The sequence below is a fragment of the Thalia democratica genome, chromosome 5 (genome assembly GCF_965202585.1).
Source record: "Thalia democratica chromosome 5, ktThaDemo2.hap1.1, whole genome shotgun sequence".
In the NCBI taxonomy this organism is placed as follows: Eukaryota; Metazoa; Chordata; class Thaliacea; order Salpida; family Salpidae; genus Thalia; species Thalia democratica.
This window is the reverse complement of record NC_139169.1, coordinates 72,483,104-72,503,708: the sequence shown is the minus strand read 5'-3', so window position 1 is coordinate 72,503,708 and position 20,605 is coordinate 72,483,104. Positions and strand designations below refer to the sequence as shown.

The following is a 20,605-nucleotide window of genomic DNA, read 5'->3' as shown; positions in this document are numbered from 1 at the left end:
ACAAATTTCAATTAAAAAACATGACATATATATTTACTAAGAAATCTGTTTTTTTAATTTTTAAGTTAGGTTCTAAGAACAATTTTTAATCTATTATAAATTAAACTTGTTTAATTAAAAAAGTTTTTTATAATATATTCTTAAGCATTGAAAAATTAATTTAAAACTTCTTTTTGTTCAAACAACTCAACTTAAAAAATTAAAGTAAAATGACTATCATTTTTTCAAGTACAGTATATGATTTTAGAGCAACAATCTTTTCAATAAAATATTCAAAGTTTTTAAATGTTTTACAATTTAAAGCTTCATTTAGAATTTAACATAAACAAGAAGACTTTTTAATCACTTTACAGTTTTAATAATTAAGCAATCCTATTGAACAATTTTGAAAAACAGTAGTACAAAAATGTTTTTAGGCTCTTTAACAGTGTTCAAAAGAGCTAACAATCTATAAAGCAACATTATCTAGTTAAACAAATTACAATCTAAACTTTTGTTTCGAAGAAACTTAGCAAGGAGCCTATTTTTTCGTCTATCCTCTCCGAGTTTTCAATCATTTCGAATCGGAAGCTTGAGACGTCGTGTTTGAGCTCTCTGAACTCGGCTTTTGAACATTTTTCATTGTAAATTAAAGCGCAAAACATTAAACATTATATAATAATAGTCAAAAGCTTTTAAACAACTAAGTTATAAAAAACTGTAAACTATTTTTGGATTAAATAAAAAACGAACGGAAACTTAAATTTCTTGCAACAAAAAAGCTTTAGCTTGTTTTTTTTTTTTTTGAGCTACAAATTCATAGCATAATAAAGTAGTTAAAACTATAAAAAATCAATTTTTTTTTTCAGTTGTACCAATTTGAGTACGTACTAAAAGTTCAAACACTAGTTAACACTTCTTATCCAACAAATTTAAGCTAACCATCTGTTATGCCGGACTTTCTGTTGTTTTCTACTTGCGAATGAATAATATATCGTTTGACAATTTTCTGAAGAACTGCCTGAAATAAAACGTTTCATAACAAATTTTGAGCTGTGAACTCGAGTACAAAGGCATTATTATAAATGTATCGTGAGCTTAATTGATTTTTTTAATAAATTCTTAAGCTGAGAAAATCGATTAAATAAATTTACCGTGCTATAAACACCAACTCGGCTGAACTGTTTTCTAATTTATATTTAAATATTTTTGAAAATTGATATAAACTGGGTTTTTTAGGGTTGTTTTATTATGTTTCTACATTTCAGGTTTAAAGTAATAAAATTAAATTTCCGTTGAGCTTTTAGTTAGCATTTAAAAGCCTTAACTATAATTAAATTTATTTCTGTATTGGTTTTTGCTATTACAAACAACAAGTGCAAAAGAAATCTGTTTCTCAAAACAGCATGATTTGATTTTCACTACACACAAAAAGAAATTATTTAATTTTTCTACGACATAGGCTCACCTCGTATTGTTTTTGTTTGACGGTTCTTGCATTTTCATTGGACGATAAAGTAGGTAAACAATTTTGCGTTAAGGCGACACCTTCCTATCAATTATTAAGTTCATTTTTAATTCACACTAAATACATTTATAAGTATAGCTTTGTTTACGAAAAATTAGTGAATGATAATACTATTAAGCGTTTAGCGTCTTATAAAAAACAAAAAATTTTAACCATTGCTCAAAGAAAAATGAAAACTAATATACTTACTTTTTTTACTTAAAAATCAGCATACTTAAACAAAAAACTATTTATAAGTTTTATAAGTGTTTTTTAAATATCCAACTTATAATCTGGTAATCAAGTAAGGCCTGTTTAAGTAGAATGAGATCTTAAAAGTTTGAGAAATTGTTATATATACATAATTTAAAAAGTTTTGCTATTTTAATTAAAAAAACATGTGCAGTGTAAAACATTGAAAAATTAGAAATATAGATTTGTTTTCCTTTTTTTTTTTTATAAAACCCAACAAACTTCAACAAATTTTTCAGTTGTGAAATGAGTGGCCTTGCACTTCTCTCCAGTGCCATCTTGCGGTACTTTTTTGGTCTGCTTCGACTTGATCATCTTTTTTTTGCTGTTTTGTTTAATTTATCGTGACAACTTGTAGCACAACATAAGATTTAATAGTTTCATAGCAAAATAAAAATAATATCACCTCAAACTTTACAAAATCCATCAGTATTTTTTTTTAACGGACACATTTCAAGCTTTTTGCGAAAAAGTTATTTTTGCGGGTCTAATAGCTGATATAACATAAAGATATCAATAGAAAAACAAACTAAAAAACAAATTTACAGTATAAAATTTAGAAATATTTTATAATTAGGCATATTCCCCTTGTAAAACAATAAAACTTTAAGCTTCTTGATTATGTACTAACAGCTTGTTGGCATATTTGACTATTTTATTGAACGAGTCCCTCGTGGGTATGAGGTTGTAAGGAACGGGAAGAACATTCTTATCCACGAAATACGACAACATCAGGTCGGCTCTGCAAAACTTCCACTCGCTGTCCGAATCCAGCTGTTGCAATGAGTTTAAGTTTAGTGAGGGTTTTAAAAACCTTCTGCAAATAGACTCAAGTATCTTAACAGATTTCTAAATCTTGCAAGGTTTTTGAATCTGTTTGCAGAAGGAAAAAATTTATAAGAATAAACTCTAATTTTATTTATCCCACACCAAATTTATAACTCTATCTTTAAACATCGCAATGTTTTATGGTTTTTTAAAGTGTATTTTGTATAGTTTTCTATTAAAACCCGCTCATAAAAGTAAGTTTACTTAGCAAGGTTTGATCATACTAATTCTACCAACAGACCACAAGCCTTCGGTAGGCTGGCACCCGAGTTTCGTGACTCGTCAGTCAGCCGCAACCGAAAAACACGTAACCGGCAATCTACAAACGGTTTTTCGTGTTCAACCATAAAATTTTAAAACGAACTCCGGGTCTAACGAAGGCTTATGGTCTGACGATCGATTTGGTATGACGTAGTAGTATGGCGGTGTGGAATTGTCTGAGGCCCTTTAGCCTTAAGCCGATTTTTTCTTTTTAATTGAAAACAATAAGCGTATTCCATTTTATTTCACTTAGAAACTTAAGTATGACATTTCGTCATGTTAAATTTTTTTTATGTTTTTTGCAGTACTTTAAACATTTTTAACTAGTTTTCATTATCTTGTACACAATTTAGCTATTTTTAAATACAATAAAAAAACGAAAAATATTTATTAATCTAAATATGTAATCTGTTGGCTTATCAAAATGTTTAAATTCTATAATGTCTAGTTTTTTGAAGCAAAGTATCAACATAAAAAACCTGAGGGTATAAAACTTATGTTGAAGTTATGCGTTTAACTCTGATTTTATATACGAACCATACTATAAAAAACTCAAAAAATTTAAAAACTAAATTAATTTTCATAAAATTTTTGAAAATCAAAAACTAAATCAGTTTGAATATCAATAAAGTTCTGGTTGTTCATGCGGATGTACGAACTCAGATTAAACAAAATAAAGTTTATTTCTTCTTTTTTATACATTAAGAGTTTTTGTTGAAAATAAAAGTTTACACAAGTAGAGAAAAAAATGCGAAACCTCGACTTCCGCGTAACTCCGGTTGAGCATGGCAACCAGCATGTTCAGCATGACAACCACCGTGATTATGTTGTAGGCCCCGTACAACTGGTACCCCACGACCCTCGTCAGCTCGTGGTCGTACTTTATTTCCACACCCCGGTAATCCGCCAGTCCGAATAAGGACCAGAACAAGGTGATGAAAGTGTCTTCTAATCTGAGATGTTAGTGTTTAGCTTAGAATTTGAGTTTGGTAATTTTAAATTAATACGGGCTAACGTAAAGTATTGTGCCAAGTCTAAGGTTATTTTTCTTCCATAAAATATTTTAAAATTGCAGGTTTAGAGAATGTGTTACCAAATCAATTTACAAGTTTTTTGAAAAAACATGAAGCTTTTCTCAGTTAAAAAAATGAAAAAGTATAATACCAACGGTCTGTTATTTATATACTTGTACAAGTACATGTAATTTTTCAAATTTTAATTTTTAAGTGAAAGTGTTTTGTTCTAAACAGTTTTTTTTTTTATTGTTTAAAAGAAATTTTATAAAATTTAGATATTTTTAAGTTCTTAAATGTCTATCAACACATATAAAAACAATATGAGAAATTTATCCAAAGCAAATTTTGCACCCCATAAAAAATTTTTTTATCAATTAACTATCTGATTTCAATTCTGTTTTTTTTTGTAAATTTTATAAAATAAATATTTGAAGAAAATACTTTACGGAAAACTTGTAAAAACTGCTGTTCCTAACAGCTCATCAAATTGTTACGCAAGTTTGTTAATTATTAAAGAGCATGAAATTTCATGTTATTTTGTTTTTAAATAAAACACTTATTTCACAAGCGGTTGTAATACAAAAATTTGTTTGTGATTCAAAACCGCGCTGCAAAAGGCAATGAGAAGTTGAATACGTGGAAAAATATGATTAATATTAGATGAGCTGAACTACTGCTTGGATGCTTAATACGATGTAAAACCCCGCCGAAACACCGCGGTTTTTGTCAAGCTCAAGTTTTGTAGTTCAACTTGAGCGAGGCTTCGAAACTTTAAGCTTTAAACTTTCCAACTTTTGTTCAGCTTACTTTCTTTTACGTTTTTAAACGAACGTAGTAGCTGAACGTTTATTTTTAAACTTGAAGCTTTAAAGTTTTTACTGTTTAAACTTAATTTTAGGCGTACTTTTAATATAAAAAGTATGCACGTACACGGATCAACTTATCTTTAAAGCTTTATCAAAGTTTATTATTATTATCAAGTTTTATTAGAACTGTTGACTTAAAGTGTATATTTCAAACAAACGTCGTGAAAGCGGTAGATTTTTTGTTATCGTCATCTGCGTAGAAGGAGTACAAATTGTACAAGCTGATTATGAACGCTGTGAACATTATCAGGAATATTCCGCACCACTTTATTATGTCTGTAATCGTCCTGAAAATTAAATTTAAAGGAAACTAAATGCAGTATAAATTGAATTAAATTTATTTAAGTTATAAATTGTATCAAAAAACCTTTTAAAAACTTTAATGTTATTTATTTATTTACATTTACGATAAAACAATGATTATATGAGTAACACAAAGTTTTGAGTAAGTAGAAAAAGACTTTTCTGAAAATTACTTAACTAATTTTATCAAAACTTTTAATTGTAAGTTCAATTATTTTAAAAATTTTTGCTAAAAGAAATCTTGATACATGTTAATCTACTTTACAACTAAGCCCTTAAATTCTAAAAATACATTTACAACTGAATTAATAAACTATATACCTTGCAAGCGATATCTGTAACGGACCAAATTTTTCGCTCACGTCCAAAATGTAAGATATTCTGAAAACGCTGAGCACGATCCCGTACGAGTACAAAGCTTCAGCAACCAATTGCAAGTCTCCGCTCAACCAATATTTCCTGTCTGGCGAGCATAACTTGCAATTTTTATGCCAAAAAATGTTACAAACTTTATCAAGTTTACGTGTAATCCCGAACTCAATTAGAATATTTTGTACACTATTTGAAAACTTTGGAAAAAATTACAAGCTTTATTAAGCATATGTTTTATGATATTGTATGTCTAAATTTATACTTGATGTACAAAAGATTTCTTAAAAGGTACAAACAAGTAATTTAAACCTGTCTTGTTGTACGAATAGTAAGCTGCCCATTCCGGAACTTTAACTTCAATTCCGTTATGCGCAGCAATTAAACTTGTTTCGTTTAAAGTTACTTTTGTGGAATTTTCCCCAAAATTTTCTATCCACCAAGTTTGTGCTCTCATAGCCTTAAAGTGTTTTAACTGTTTAAGTTTAGCGAGCTTTTGGTTTTTTGGTGCTGTAAATGTAATCCGCTTCTAGTTAAAACTTTAGCTAGTTTTGCACAAAAACTAACTTCTAGCTTAAAATAAAAAACAAGTTATTTTACGTTTTTTTCTGGTAAAACAGTTTGTTTGTTTTTTTGAAATAAACTTGTTTGCGTTTTTCAACTTTGAAACAGCTTAAAACTTTTAACCAAATATTAAAACTTTATGCAAGTATTAAATGTTACTCTAACAAATAAAAAGAGCAAAAAACTTGAAACTAAAAGTTTTTTGTGTACTTTATTATCGATCTAGAAAACTTATTTACTTTAACGAGACAAGTTTAAAAAACTAAAGGTTGACATAAAATTTAGTTTAAAATGTTTTAAAACTTGTAAAAGACATTTTTAATTAAAATTACCATTATTTACATAAAAAGAACAGTTTTTGTATGCAATACTTTTTTGACTGACTTCGTTTTGCTGCTCATAAAATAAAAATAGCTCTACAGAGTCATAATTTCCGAGTTGTACATACATCGTCAGTCAAACAATGTATTGTGTACAAAAACAGTTGTTGAGATTTTCAAAGGGGCTCTATTAGTTTGGATCTAAAGCATTAAAAACCTCATCAACTATATTATACCATTTAGTTTTATGTATCTGGACATAAAACTTCAAAATTTTATACAACTTAATTCTTTTGAAATAGAATAATCTCAACATATAATCTAAACTACTTAAGTATTTTCATTTGTGTTATGAACATATAGTAAAACACTAGAACAAGTTAATAAAACAGCTTACATTCTGGTAAGAAAAAAATCTGCACGAAAAAGAACCAGTCAATATTATTAGCATGAGAATGTCTGTTAAATTCCATAGTTTTGTAAAGTACATTCGAAAACCTTCGCTTATCAATTCTTCTATTTCGCCTAAAAACATTCCTGAAAAAATAGTAAAAAACTCAATAAAAGTTGAATGAAAACGTTTATTCTATTTCTTTAAAATTAACTCTTATAACTTATATAAAATTAAAACTAAAAACTGTGTGATTTTGATTTTTTATATATTTACAGAATATACTAATTTATTTAAGGTTGGTATATATAACTTAATTCATTATGTATATAATATCACACAACAACTTATTATTTTCATTTGTTTTTCTCAGCTCACTGAGTATAGAGGTATTTAACCACAAATAAAACTGAAATAAAATCGTTTTCACCGCAAATTGCGTGAATAAATGTTTTCAAAGTAAACTTTAAGCTGTATAAACGCCACCTACTTACTGTCTTACTAGTGTGATAAGAAACTATAAAATCAAATTATACCAGTAAATACTAGTAATATGTACTAACAGTCATATAACTTTATGTGTGCTTAAAGTTTTAAAACGCTAAGCTTCGTAATTATCACTTAACAAATTTTTTTATTAATTTAACGTTTTAGCTATTTAAGATGGTTTTAAACAGCACCCTATGATAATTACAAAGTGTTTACTAACCTACAATAAACACCATGATGGTAATCTCGTACCACGTGAATGAAGTTGTTCTCCACATCGGTTGGTTTGGTGAGTGGATGTGCCATTTGTCGTAGGCGTCAACTCTATTATTACGTCATATTACAACTAGGATATTTTAAAATATCTTAATTACTAAGCAATATACATAATTCTAGCGAAACAAGTTTGAATAGACTTTTAAAACCAAAGCTTTTTCTTATAAATTTTGTAAATAACCTCAATAAAACGTTGATGATGAGCAGAATCATGAAGTTCAAATAGCTGACTGCTTGCATGGCGAATTTGACGACAGGACTTCGAACTGTCTTCCCCAACTGAAACATTTAAATGACTTAATTTTTCAAATAAGTCTGTTGTTTAAAAACTTTAAACTGTAAAGCTAGTTAAAAGTATAAATACGTACAATAATTATAGGTCAAATTAGTTTTTGATAACAATCTAAATAAATACATCTAAATAGTTTAATACAATAACGGTTCAAAACTACTGAAGTCACAAATAAATGTTCTTTTTTTTGTTTAATTTACTTTGTTGAAAACTATTACATCTTGATTTTTTACTTACGGATAGCATAACACATAAAAGTTTATATTTTCATAAACCAACTACGAACCTTACTATTGGGAGCAATTAAGTAAGAAGCTGCCGCGAAGGGAAGGCTGAAAATTAAAATAATAGCCAGCAAACTTTTGGGCACGTTTTGGGTCCATTCGGTGTTTCTCGTCCAAATTTGCTTCAGCTGCTGCTGACAGTTTGGATGGGCAACAAACTTGAAAAAATTTTTTTTAAGTTTTAAATACAAATCAAGAATTTGTTTACCACCCATGCAAAACATTATTTTACTCTCGTAGGATTTTTAAGTACTTCGGTAGATAAAATAGTTAAATTAAGATTAAATATTTTTTAGCACTATGTATTAAGCGACTCAAGTACTTTAAGGAAGTGTTTAGTACATATTTTCAAAGCTGTTAATTTTCATTTTATTTTGTTATTTTTTTTTAATTCTAATAAACTAACATTTCTTACTAGTTTGTTATAAAAAAAATAGAGTTACATAAAAGTTGAAAACTAACTTTTTTTACTTTATTTTTTATAGCTAGTTTCAGCTGGCGATGACGACTCGAATGCAAACCGCTGTTCATCCATTTGTTGGAAGAAAAGCTCACCGATGAATTTCTGTTAAAATTTTTTATTAAAATTTCAAAATAGTTTTACCAAAATAAAATAAATTTGTATTTTTGATCCTCGACAAAAAATAACTTTTTAGTTGCATGAGGTATTTAGAGAAAATTTTTGTTTCTTTCAAATAATTTAAATGAGCTTTAAAACTGATTTCGCTTTGTTATAGTTTTTGAAACCTATATGTTTTAAAAAAGTTTAATTTTAAACAATAATATTATTTGCGCATAAGTTTAACTTATACACTTAATTTATTGAAAACATTTTTTTACTGTTTTTTATCAATCAACAATATTAATATAAATTCATTTTATGACAAAAATATTCATTTGAGTTGAACAACATTTACTAAATTAATAGCTTATGTAGACCCTACTTGTTCACACCAGTTAAATACAGCGTTTGAAACGTTAAACATTTATTTTTTTTAACTTTTAGCTCTTTAATTTTAAAATAAAGGTAAATTAAATAAATAATAACTACATTACAAAAGAAAACATAAACGAATACCAATGTAAATCATTAACAAAAATAAATTTTAATAATGATATTAAAAGTCGATTCCAGAACTAAAAGGTTGTACAAATTTTTTGTTCAATGCAAAATTTTACATACATTTATTAAAAAAATTATCAAAATTGAATCAAATTAAGGTTCTAATTAAGGTTCAATTTAACTCATTGTCCTTTGTTTTTTTTTTTTGTTAACCTAAATAAATATTAATTTCATTCACTAATCTGACAAACTACGCTTTCATTTATTTGGCAAGCAAGTTATTATTTCATAAATCTCAATTGACAAAAGCTTTATGAGCTCAATAACCTTTGTGATCTTAATATAACACCTCTTTAATTATGAAGAATTTCAACTTTTTTTAGGATGTGTGTAAATAAACTATCACTTGACTACGAAGTTTATAAACTGGGTTAACTAAGTATTAAATGTTCAACAGCTTAGTTTATTCTTTGTAATTAATAAACTGTTTCCGTTTATTGTTATTTGTATATATACATTTTTTTAATAACTAAAGTTTGGTTTTAAAACTTAAAACTGAGTTTCTACATTTGTATGATGTCTACACCAAGCTTAAAGCTTAAAAGCCACCCTAACAAAACTTATGTTAAAATTGAATGACTAGCTTATACATTAATATTTTATAAAATCTTACTATCTGAAAAAAAAGAACTAAGATACTTATTTAATGTGGTTGATAGTATTAAACTGTTTTTACTAACCAAATGAAATATTTAAAACTTAATTATTTTGCTACTAAATTACTGCTTCTGTTTCATCCTTAATACTTGTTATAGTTGTTTACAACTATTTATGCACACTTTATTATAAAAACAAGCTTTAACTAATTTCTATGGTCTATTTTTGGAATCTTAATATTACTATAATAATCCTTTAAAAAATAGTTTAAGAATACACTTATAACAGAGTATAAAAAGTTTCGTATGAAACTTTTACTTTTTTGTTAAAGTAGCTATAAGGTCAACTATTTTAACTGGATACTAACTTTAGCTTGATCAAAAACAGTGTACAAAAGTTTTATAACAAACTGAATGAAACATTTGTATTGGTCAGTGAGATTCGCTGCTCAGACCAAACAACCAATCGCATCGATTTGTACAAATAAATTCTTTCTTATCAATCAATAATATCCTTTGTTTGACAAAAATAAGCGGCACATGATAGAAAAACTATTGACGTCTTACTACTACACTTTAAGTTTTTCGAGTTTATAAAAAAAACCTATTTTTTTATAGATGAAAATTAACAGCAAATTTTTCATTAAATATACTAAAATATAAAGTTTACTAAATGTTAAAAACTAAAAAACATTTGACGATTAATAAGTAGAAAAAGACGTAAAATAACTTTTAGTTTTTAACTTTTTTACAAGAAAAAACTTTTATTACTCCCTAATAAGCATAATATCAATACTACTAAATACAAAACAACTAGTTAATTGAATAATGACTTCCATCTAAAACTCTATAATGAAAACATTAAACACATTAGAAATATAATCAGCTTACGGCAACTGCTGTTGTTTCAAGTTGGGGTTTCCATCCAACAAAGCTTTTACCTCGTCTGTGGTCCGACACAAGTCCAAAAGTTTTTCCAGAAAAGTGTTGCACTGCTTCGCTAGTGTCAAGTAGTCTTTCTGTGAATGAAAATGTTTTATACTTGCAAAATTGTTTGCTACTGATTAAAAGTATAGTTCTATGCAAAGCGAAAAATTAAAACGCGTTTGACTGCTAAAAGATAATTAGTTTTTCGTTAGAAGCAAATATAGTGTACAATCAGTACAATGTTTGTGTGCTAAAGTCCAAATACATATGTTATGACATTATCTAAGGTCAAGAAAATAGTTTTTATGAAATTTTTAAACAATTATAATTTTTTTTTTAAATTTTTAAAGTTTAATTTATTCTTTTAAAGCAACTTAGCTATGCTGTAAATATATTAACATTATGTTTTTCTTTAATGCTTGCTAAGTAAAAAAAGTAGCTTTAAAAACGTACCTTATTGATTAAGAACTTTATTTTCTAATGTCTAGTAGTGTGTTCCTTAAAGTAATTTAATGAATAAGAAATATATTTTGTTCCAATGAATCACATAACAGTTTATTGTAAAATAAATTTTCGTTCAAAGCGCTCATTAGTTAGAATAAGTTATTACAAAGATTGACGATTTGACACATTTTTTAATTATTCCTTGCGCAAGTAAATATTCTACAACAAACCACTACACAGGCATACTAGTTTAAGTATATTATTTTCAGTTTAAACTGAGAAGGTTTATACTTTTCTATAAAGCAAACAGTTGTATAATAAAAAATTTGCAACTTTAAGGATAAACATATATTGACGTTTTAATCGTAATGCAAAGTGAGATAATTGAATAGAAAAAAAACCTATGGTGTTTTTCTGCTATATCTAAAAGATGTAAACTTTGAATTCTTTTTCCACGCTTTATTTAAACCTTTGTTAATTTCTTACTTTATTGAAACTTAGTCTTCAAACTTGATATTGAAACAAAATTTTCAAACAAAATCAAAATTTTCTATCATATCAACAACTTGCTAACTTTAAATTCTTTCTCCACGCTGGCAAGGAAGGTGAGCTCATGGCTGAGGTTGAGCGCGTGACTGGCGGGATCGGTGAAGGCGATGGCCATGAAGGAGGGACTTGCGAGCGCCTTGTACGCGTTCAACCGGCACAAACAAAAACTCAACGAGTCCTCTTTCCGTCTGCATAAGAATATAGAATTTAATTTGCAAAATATGTATCAGGATCTAGTGTTAAAAATCAAAATAATACATTTTTGTGTGTATTGTTTAGTATGGTTTTAAGTTAATTTAAATAAAAAGCATGTTATATTACAAACTTAATGAGACTAAAATGTATAATTTATTTTTCAATTTTTAGTATAAAATTAAATTCAATTGTTTATATTTTTATTATATTTTTCCGTCTGCATCTGAGCATAACAATTTAATTGAAATATTTATTAGTATAAAAACTATTAGTACTAAAAATCAAAGTACTATATCTTATTTTGTTTTTTGTATAGTATGGTTTTATATTAATTGAAATCAGTTTGTGTGGGTCAAAGCTTAATAAATTTTTTTTTTGTTATTCAAACAAAAATATTGTTAATTATAACCATTAAGTTTTAAAAACTGTTTATATATTTTATATTGAATTTAAAAGGAAAGTTATAACAAGTTTCATTCTTACGTTGAAATCTATAAATTTTTTTCATTTATTTTTTCAATGTTTAATCAAAGCATAGAATTAATTCTCAGAGAAGTAGAACTAGTACATACTTGTAAGAAATTAGTTGATACTTTTTGATATAATTTTTGATATAATTGTTTTCAAACTTTTACGATTAAAACAATATCAGTAAGTAAAGAAACTGTTAAAAACTTGTTTTGTTAATAACAGACAAAATGGTTAACATTTTACACATACTTAAAACTAAAAGAAAAGTTTAGAAAATTTTCAAAATATACAGTTTTACAACATTTGACTTTTATACACTTTTAATAATGTTAAATTGCATTTAGGAAAACTTATTATTATTTTTTTTAACAAACAAGTGAAATACTTGTTTCACAACAGTTTTACATGTTTATGCTGTATTGAAAAATTGTGTGTTTGAAAAAAGTATTACAAAAGCATTTTTTTAATCACTACTAATTTTATTTTGGTTATTAGTAGTTTTTTTTTTGTTTAAACTGTTTTTAATAAAAGAAAATTTTCTATTTTGTAGTAATGCATTATCTTATAATTGTTGAACTTTGTAAGCAGTAGATTTTATTAAATTAAAAACTTTAAAAAATTTAAGCTAGTTTTCTGCGCATTAACAGGCGCCAATAACTAATCAATACAAAAATAAATTAGTAACATAAATTAATAATCATGTAAAGATTGAAAAACTGGAAAAGTATAAAAAACTAGTTAGTTAAAAATACCTTGTAGTTTTTTACTTAAAATAAAAAATGATTATTAATCGTGAATGTGCAATACAATATTTTGCTACTAATTTATATTTAAAAAAATTGTCATGAATCAGAATAAAGCAGATATACTCAAAAACCAAATGACATTTTAATGTAATTATAAAAAAATTAACTTATTTTAAATTTATAAAGCTAGACAGTAAAGTTTTAAGTAGTAAAATATTGCATTTTCAAAATAACTTTTAACAAAAGCTTTTTGGACTAGGAAAAGAATAAAGCATTTCCAAAAAGCTTTTCTACCAAAGATTGAAATTAAAGTTCAGTATGAAAGCAGTGATTGAAAAAAAGTAGAAAATATTTCTAAAGTACTTTATTCAATAATAAATTAAATATTTCATTTACTACCAGGTTTCGGTGGCAAAAAATATGCGACCTTTTCAAATACAAAAAAATAGTAAACTGAAATACTTTATTATGATACTTTGTGCACAATACTTTGTGAACAGTTATTTTTTAAATAAAAAGAGCTTTTTCAGTTTTTATACAAATTACAACACACTACAAAAATAGGTTAAACCAGCTGGTTAGTAAAAAAAATTGATCTAGCAATAATATTTTTATAACATAAATACAATTTTTTTATAGTTTTCTAAAACCAAAGTTTAAGTTTTGGTTTAAAATATTACTTTTACATAATATATTACAAGTAAAAAATGCTAACAAACTTTACTAATGTCCGTGAGTTTTCGTATAAGCTAATTAATAATTTATGGAATTTTTAAATATCCAAAATATAAAGTTTTTTACTTCCGTTTATACAACTTTTTTTTAACGTATAATATTCTTAGTTTAAAGTTTAAAATACAGATTCATGTACAATAGCGTATAAAATAAACTTGGTATCTAAATTTAACAAATATTTGAAATCATTATATATTGTTGTTTTATGAATTACCAAACTCACGTTAAATCGTAAAAGAATAGTAAATAAAGATATTTATATATTAGAAAATATACCAATGTAATCTATGAGATGTTGAAAATTCATTTAGAAAAGTTCAAAACTAATCAGCTGAAGTTTTAATTAAACAATATAAAATTCTACTTGAAATATTTTATTATGTTCTAACATTAGCTTTAATAGCTTAAAACTTAATTACTTTACTTTAAAATCATTTTGTGTTTGTTAACACTGAAACAGTTTCTTATTTAAAATTGCTTACTATGTAGTTTTTTTTTCATTTATATCGATCTTTTAAGGTAATTTAAATATGAGAAAACAAAAATGCTATGCATTAAAGCACAAAAAGATAAATTAAAATCATAACAAGCGTTTGACCGGAATATTAACTTCAAAGTAAAGTATGAAAATGATAGCATATAAAACTAAAATTTATTTATAGATTATTTTAATCTTTTGAATTTTTTAATCTAAAAAATTAAAGTTATAAAACTTTTTGAAACTTTCACACAAACCACATGCTACGGGCTTCATTTAAGCATAAAAAGTTTACTTTTTAATAATCAAACGATGGTTTAAAAAAATCTTCAAGTTTAATGCATACTAGTTTAGTTCAAAACGCTTTCAGACAACAGTCCGTCTTCAGTGAACTTATGTTAAACTAAAAGAACTGAAACACATTAATGCAACAAGTATATAAAAGTGAAAAATTATATCGTGACGTAGTAATTCAAAACTGTGTATAAACCCAAACTTGTAAAAACTAGAAGATTTTTTACATTATAATGATACTTTTGTATGTAAAAGTAAATCCAAGTGAAATGAATACAAAAACAAACGCTATAATAAAGCATTGAAACGAACTTTGCGCAACAAGTATTGCAGGAGCATCTGTAGTGGTGGGGCCTGTTGATGACCGCCCCCCTCCTCAACAGCAAGTGGACTATCTCGAACTCGCCGCACTGGGCCGCCAGGATGATGGGGGTTATGTCCGGGGAGAACCGGGTCCCGTCCGCGTCGAACGCGTAGAACTCCTTGTCCTGGTCAAAGTTTTTCGTAGTTGCTTTTTCAAGGTGGGCATGAAATCAAATAAACATTTTTATACTAATTTATCTTAACTATGTTTTTAATTTTGAAAGTTTTTTTTTTTTTTACTGCTACTAAAACAGTTAAGCTTGTATAACTGTGATTGTGAATGGTAAACTAATTCTATTACAAAAATGTACAGAAAAATATAAAAAACTGATAAAAACTTAAACTTAGTTGCAATATTACAATTAAATAAGCTTTATTAAAAAACTTATACCGCGTTTCATCAAAAACTAGTTTATAAAATTAAAAATAAAGTATTGTTAGTATACAACAGCAGCTTGTATAGCTGATTAATCGATTGGAAACGAGCCAAAGTAAACAAAATAACTGAGGAACTTTATTTAAGAAACCTTCTTTTATTTTTTTCGAGTATTTTGTTACAAACAAGATGAAAACAAAGTTAACTAGTTTATCTAAAGTTCACAAAATTTATAAAAGTTTTTTTAAAAGAAATTTAAAAAAGACTATTTTGAACTAAAGTTTTAAAATTGATTTTAAAAAACACTTAATTAGGGTAAAGCTTAGCTTTTGTTAAGATTTAAAAAACTTACAAATATATTTTTCAAAAAAAAAAACGATTTTGTTTTAGTTTTAACTAACTCTTTTTAAGTGTAAATCAGTTGCAGCTATTATATTAATGTTGCAACTCCCTAGATTATTATTTCCATTTCAAAACAATGTTTTACGCTTATTTCTCCTTTAAACGAAGTCAGCATTACAACTGATAAAAAACTATAAAACTAAACTTGGCATAATAAATTTAGTTTGTTTTTATTTTAAGATAAATATATTTTTTTAGTAATTTAAGTTGTATAAAAAAACAAAAAAACTTTGAGTTATTGTCTTTTTTAAACTAAAATACTTTTTAAAGTATTACCTTTTATTTTAATCAATATATATGAGTAAATAATATACTATTTTCACATTTTCAAATGGTAAGGCATATTTCTCGTAGTTTTTTTTTTCAAAACATTATGACATTGCTTTTTATATTACTTTTATGTAACTAAGATAATTCTATTATCTTATATAAGAGTATATTTGACTTATTTTAGAGATGTATAAAGAGTAAACAACAAACCAAGAACTTATTTATATGTTTAAAGTTCAATCTTATGTATGAATGCAAAAAGAATTAACGTCAAACGAATATAGGTTAAAAACTGTTTATGCCATACACAATTATTAACGTCAACCTAAAAACATTTGGAATTTTTGCTTAATAATTTATAAAGCCAATTAAACAAACAAAATCATGTTAACTTAAATAACTTTGCTTAATTTTTAAATTGTAAGTTTTCACGTCTCACATGTGTAAAACTAACACCACAGAATATCAAACACTATAGTTCAGCTAATTTCACACAGTTAAGCTTCTAAAGCAGTCTGCTATCGATCTTTTTAAAACGTGCTTATTGCGTAACAATGAAACAAACTTTTTGCTCGTTCGGGCTGGATATTAGTAGGTCCTGTTGCTCGAACACCGGATGAGTGAGGATTTCCTCGACTATCCGGACATACCCTCTGGATATGGCTAGTAGCAACGCGTCGCCAACTCGTTTCATGTCGTCCACTCGCATGAGAAGCTCAACTATCTGTAATAAATTTTACGTGTCTCCTTTTGGTCTTCATAAATATATTTTTTCTAATAAATTTTGTGTTTTTCTCTTTGGTCTTCATAATTTTTTTCTAATAATGTATTATGTTTCTCTTTGGTCTATCTCTATACAGATATGTATTTTTTGCGTAATAAATACAATTTTTCTATTAAAATTTTTTTTTTATCAAGCTTGGAGCTCGACTTTATATAACAAGCAACAAATTTATTTAGCATTTTTTTGGCTTCCTTTAACAAAACTTAAATACGTTTATGAATCAAATTTTTTTTAACCTAGTTTTTAACAAAGAATCTAAGTTTTTAAAATTATAATTAATTTCAAAACCTTTTCTGTAAAATAAACAACTATCTAGCCTCAAGATGTTCGTTTCCATACATGTTTTACAAAATTTAAATTAAGTAACATATTTCAAGCCTTCTTTAGCCATAATTATTTAACAGTCATCTTAAATAGTCGTCGAAAACATAAAATATTTAAACAAGTTACTTATGAATTTATCTCAATAAGTTTTTAAGCAATCAACTATGTCAAACCTCAGGGTATTCGATATTAAACTTTATTATCCCAAACTATTTAGTCAAACGACTTAAATAGTTCAAACATTTAATAACAAAGTATCTACAGAAAGTTATAACTCTATTTCAAATGAGTTAGTGCTTATAAAATCATTAACAACCTCCAGATGTTCGTTTCCACAAGCCAACTGCAACGCGTTCTCCCCCATGTGGTCCACGCAGTTCAGATTGAACCCCTCCATACCGCCTCGGACCAGGGAAGTCCCCTTCTCCACACCATCTCCCACCATGGTGGCCTGGCTGACCATCCTTCTCACGGTGGGGACGTCCCCGTACTCGGCAGCCAGCAGGAACCTGATCTCGTCCTCCGTGGGTCGGTTGGACGAGCCGAATATGTCCTGGTAGGCGGAGTTGGTGGACCGGAACGGAAGCCTTCTGTTTCCTTTGAAGCAACATAGTTTGTCCGACATTTTTTAATAGTTTTTGAAAACTTTTTGTTGATACAAACTATTTATCAAAAAAATACTTTTTGAGAAAATTAAACACTTGTTTGACACCTTAGCAAATTATTTCAAAAAATATACAAAAGACTCAACTTTCAGAACAATATTTATTTCATGCTTATTTCATCAGTTGTTTACTAAGCAAAAAAAATAAAAATTCAAATCTAGCTCATATAGTGAAAATGTTATCAACGTAAAGGTAAAATATTTTCTGAACTTGTTAGTTTGAATAACTAGTATATTGGTTGATGAGAAGTGTATGCAGCTATATAAAAAAAATATTTTATATCTTCAAAAGAAGGGAAAAAATTTTACAATTTTATTTTATTTTAAACGTCTTGTTGTGTATTACTTTAAATTTAAAAATTTTTACCACTATAAACTTTTATTGCCTCTCCAAAGAAAAACAACTTTAAATGTGTAGAGTTGACTTTCAAGTATTTAAATATTCAAGTATTAATATTTTATATAAAGTAGATTGCGCAACTTTATCAATAAGAGATTTTCTACAAACTAAGACCATATTACAGTTGTTCCAACTGATAGATCTAACTTTTAAAGTATACAAAAGCGATAGTGATATCTGTAAAAAAAGTTTTAAGGTCAAGTTTGTATTATAAAAAACACTTGGTTTGAAACAACAATTTTTGTTTGTAAATTCAGCTACCAGCAAAATCCGAAAACACACGGAGGTCTGCTTACAAACTTAAACTATTGATCTGGCGCACGCGATTTAGATAATTTAGTTTAAAAAGAAAACTTCAAAGCTGAATCGATAAACAAAATCGCAATTTTTTTCATAGCAGCGGAACTTACTTTTTGAGTAGAGGGAAGATTTGAACTGCTTGCTGGATTTCGCCGCGCTCATTTTCGATGTCAATTGCTTTTTGTTGTCACTCTGGAAGGAAAAAGTGGAGAAATTGTTTGATTACACTAAAATTGTTTTGAGATGAGCTTGTATAATAAATCTTTAAAGTGTCTTGTTTTTTTTATTCAAATAGAAACACCTGTTTAAAATTTAATAATACTGGCTATTACTGTTTAGCATACTAAATTAGTTTAATTAATACTGTTTTATAATATATGTAAACTATCTATTTAATTAGCTTGTATTTTGTTTAGAAATTAAACCGAAGATACTAAGTAGAACATTTTTATAAACAGGTCTATAGTTTTATACGCGTATTATAATCAAAACTTTTGTTTTATATTCTTGTCATAACTTTTTTAGTACAAGTAATAATGTAAAAACGACTTTAAAAAGTTCACAAGTTAAGTGGGAGAAACGTTTTGTAGTGAAGCGGAAGAGTTTGACAAATTGCTTATTCTGTCACTCAAAAAGTTTGCATTTATTTTATTTTTTTATTTTTTTAAAGAACAAATGTTCCGACAAATCAATGTTTTAAAACTTAATTGTTTACGTGTTTGTATGTAAACTTTGTTTTTAAAGCTGCTTGCTAAACTAAAACTTCTGTGTAAACTAAAGCCGTCGAGCGAACTTAATAAAATTTTAAATATTTATAACGTCTGAAGATAATTACTTTTACTAATTTGTTGGTACCGAGATGTTTTATAGTTTTATATGCTAATTAAATCTAAATTAAGAGGTAAAAAATTATAAATTGAATAGTTAAACAGCACAACTTATAACATAAACTTTAGTTAAGCATTTTTTTAAAACTACTAAGTAAGAGAACAAAAGTCTGAACTGTTGATATATTTTTTTACATTCAAAAAATTAATTTAAACTTTTCGAAGGTAATTTTTAGAGTAGTTCAACAGAATAAAAAAAAATAAAATACTTTGAAAACTTATTTTTCTTTTAACGCTAACAAATAGATCTATCAACAACTTAAACTACAAACTAAAATGAAAATTTAGAAGCTAGTGTCTAAAAATAGCTTTTTTAAATCGTTTTATTAATCACAAGTAGTACAGTGTGTCAAAAAACGTCAGTTAATAAAGTAGTTAATTTGCAGTCAAATAAAGCTACATTTCTATAACGCCTAGATTATATTTTTTTAATAATTATTAGTATTAGTTTTTCTAATGCTTGCTCTAGTTTTTTTATATAATTTTTATTTTATTTAATACATTCTATGCAGCATGTCTCGTGACAATCAAGTTATGTTTATTATAACTTTAGACAACTAAAGCATTAAGATTTTTTTCTATGTGCAGTAATCATTTAGCAACAAAAAAATTAGTTCTTATGTTTTAGAATACAAATAAAACACTTATTTTTCAATACTTTTTAGTTTATTACTAAGGATAAAAGTGAGTAGCATTTTAAAAAATATTTACAAAGTTATATTAAAGAAACAGCTTTATAGATTCAATATTTCGCTATACGTATATAATTTTTATATGGAAGTGTGTTTTATCATCCAACTTTAGTTAAAAAACTACTTTATGGATAAAATAATTCGTAAAACAGACCATGTTACGTTAATTTATACCAAATAAAATTTAAACGCTTCTAATTTAACACTTTAACAAAAATTACATTTCATTTATCTGCAAAATGTTTTTTATAAAAATACTTTTCCTAATAACTTTTTATCTGTTCTAGAAAAACTAATATCTAATTTTAAATAATATCTTTTCATACACTTAACTCGATTTTTATTAACTGCAACTTTTTTAATTGTGTTATTTAAGTTATAAAAGTTTAAACAAAACAACTCTGTTTCACCAAAAAAAAAAAAACTTAAACACTTTTATTGAAATGAAAATTATATTGAAAGTTATTCTAAAAGACCTGTCAATAATCTAATCGTATTCACTACAACTAAAGTTAAAACACCTGTTTTTATACAAAGTAATAAATACATTTATACACAAATAAAATACTTTTTCACAAAACTTCATGA

The 20,605-nt window shown here is 26.5% G+C and overlaps 1 protein-coding gene across 1 annotated transcript; it reads right to left on the bottom strand.

Moving 5' to 3' along the window:
- Positions 1 to 376: 376 nt before the first annotated feature.
- LOC145836856 (short transient receptor potential channel 7-like) lies at positions 377 to 18,695 on the bottom strand. The gene is made up of 21 exons (XM_082944628.1): positions 18,549 to 18,695; positions 17,517 to 17,671; positions 17,391 to 17,465; positions 16,532 to 16,690; positions 14,868 to 15,043; positions 11,662 to 11,824; positions 10,608 to 10,735; positions 8,460 to 8,562; positions 8,000 to 8,155; positions 7,603 to 7,700; positions 7,366 to 7,469; positions 6,663 to 6,802; positions 5,694 to 5,841; positions 5,334 to 5,475; positions 4,868 to 4,996; positions 3,585 to 3,780; positions 2,370 to 2,512; positions 1,961 to 2,063; positions 1,448 to 1,531; positions 922 to 1,000; positions 377 to 604 (listed from the first exon to the last, which is right to left on the bottom strand). The coding sequence occupies exons 1-21, from the start codon at positions 18,598 to 18,600 to the stop codon at positions 486 to 488; spliced, it is 2,652 nt and encodes an 883-aa protein (XP_082800754.1). The 5' UTR covers positions 18,601 to 18,695; the 3' UTR covers positions 377 to 485.
- Positions 18,696 to 20,605: the final 1,910 nt, after the last annotated feature.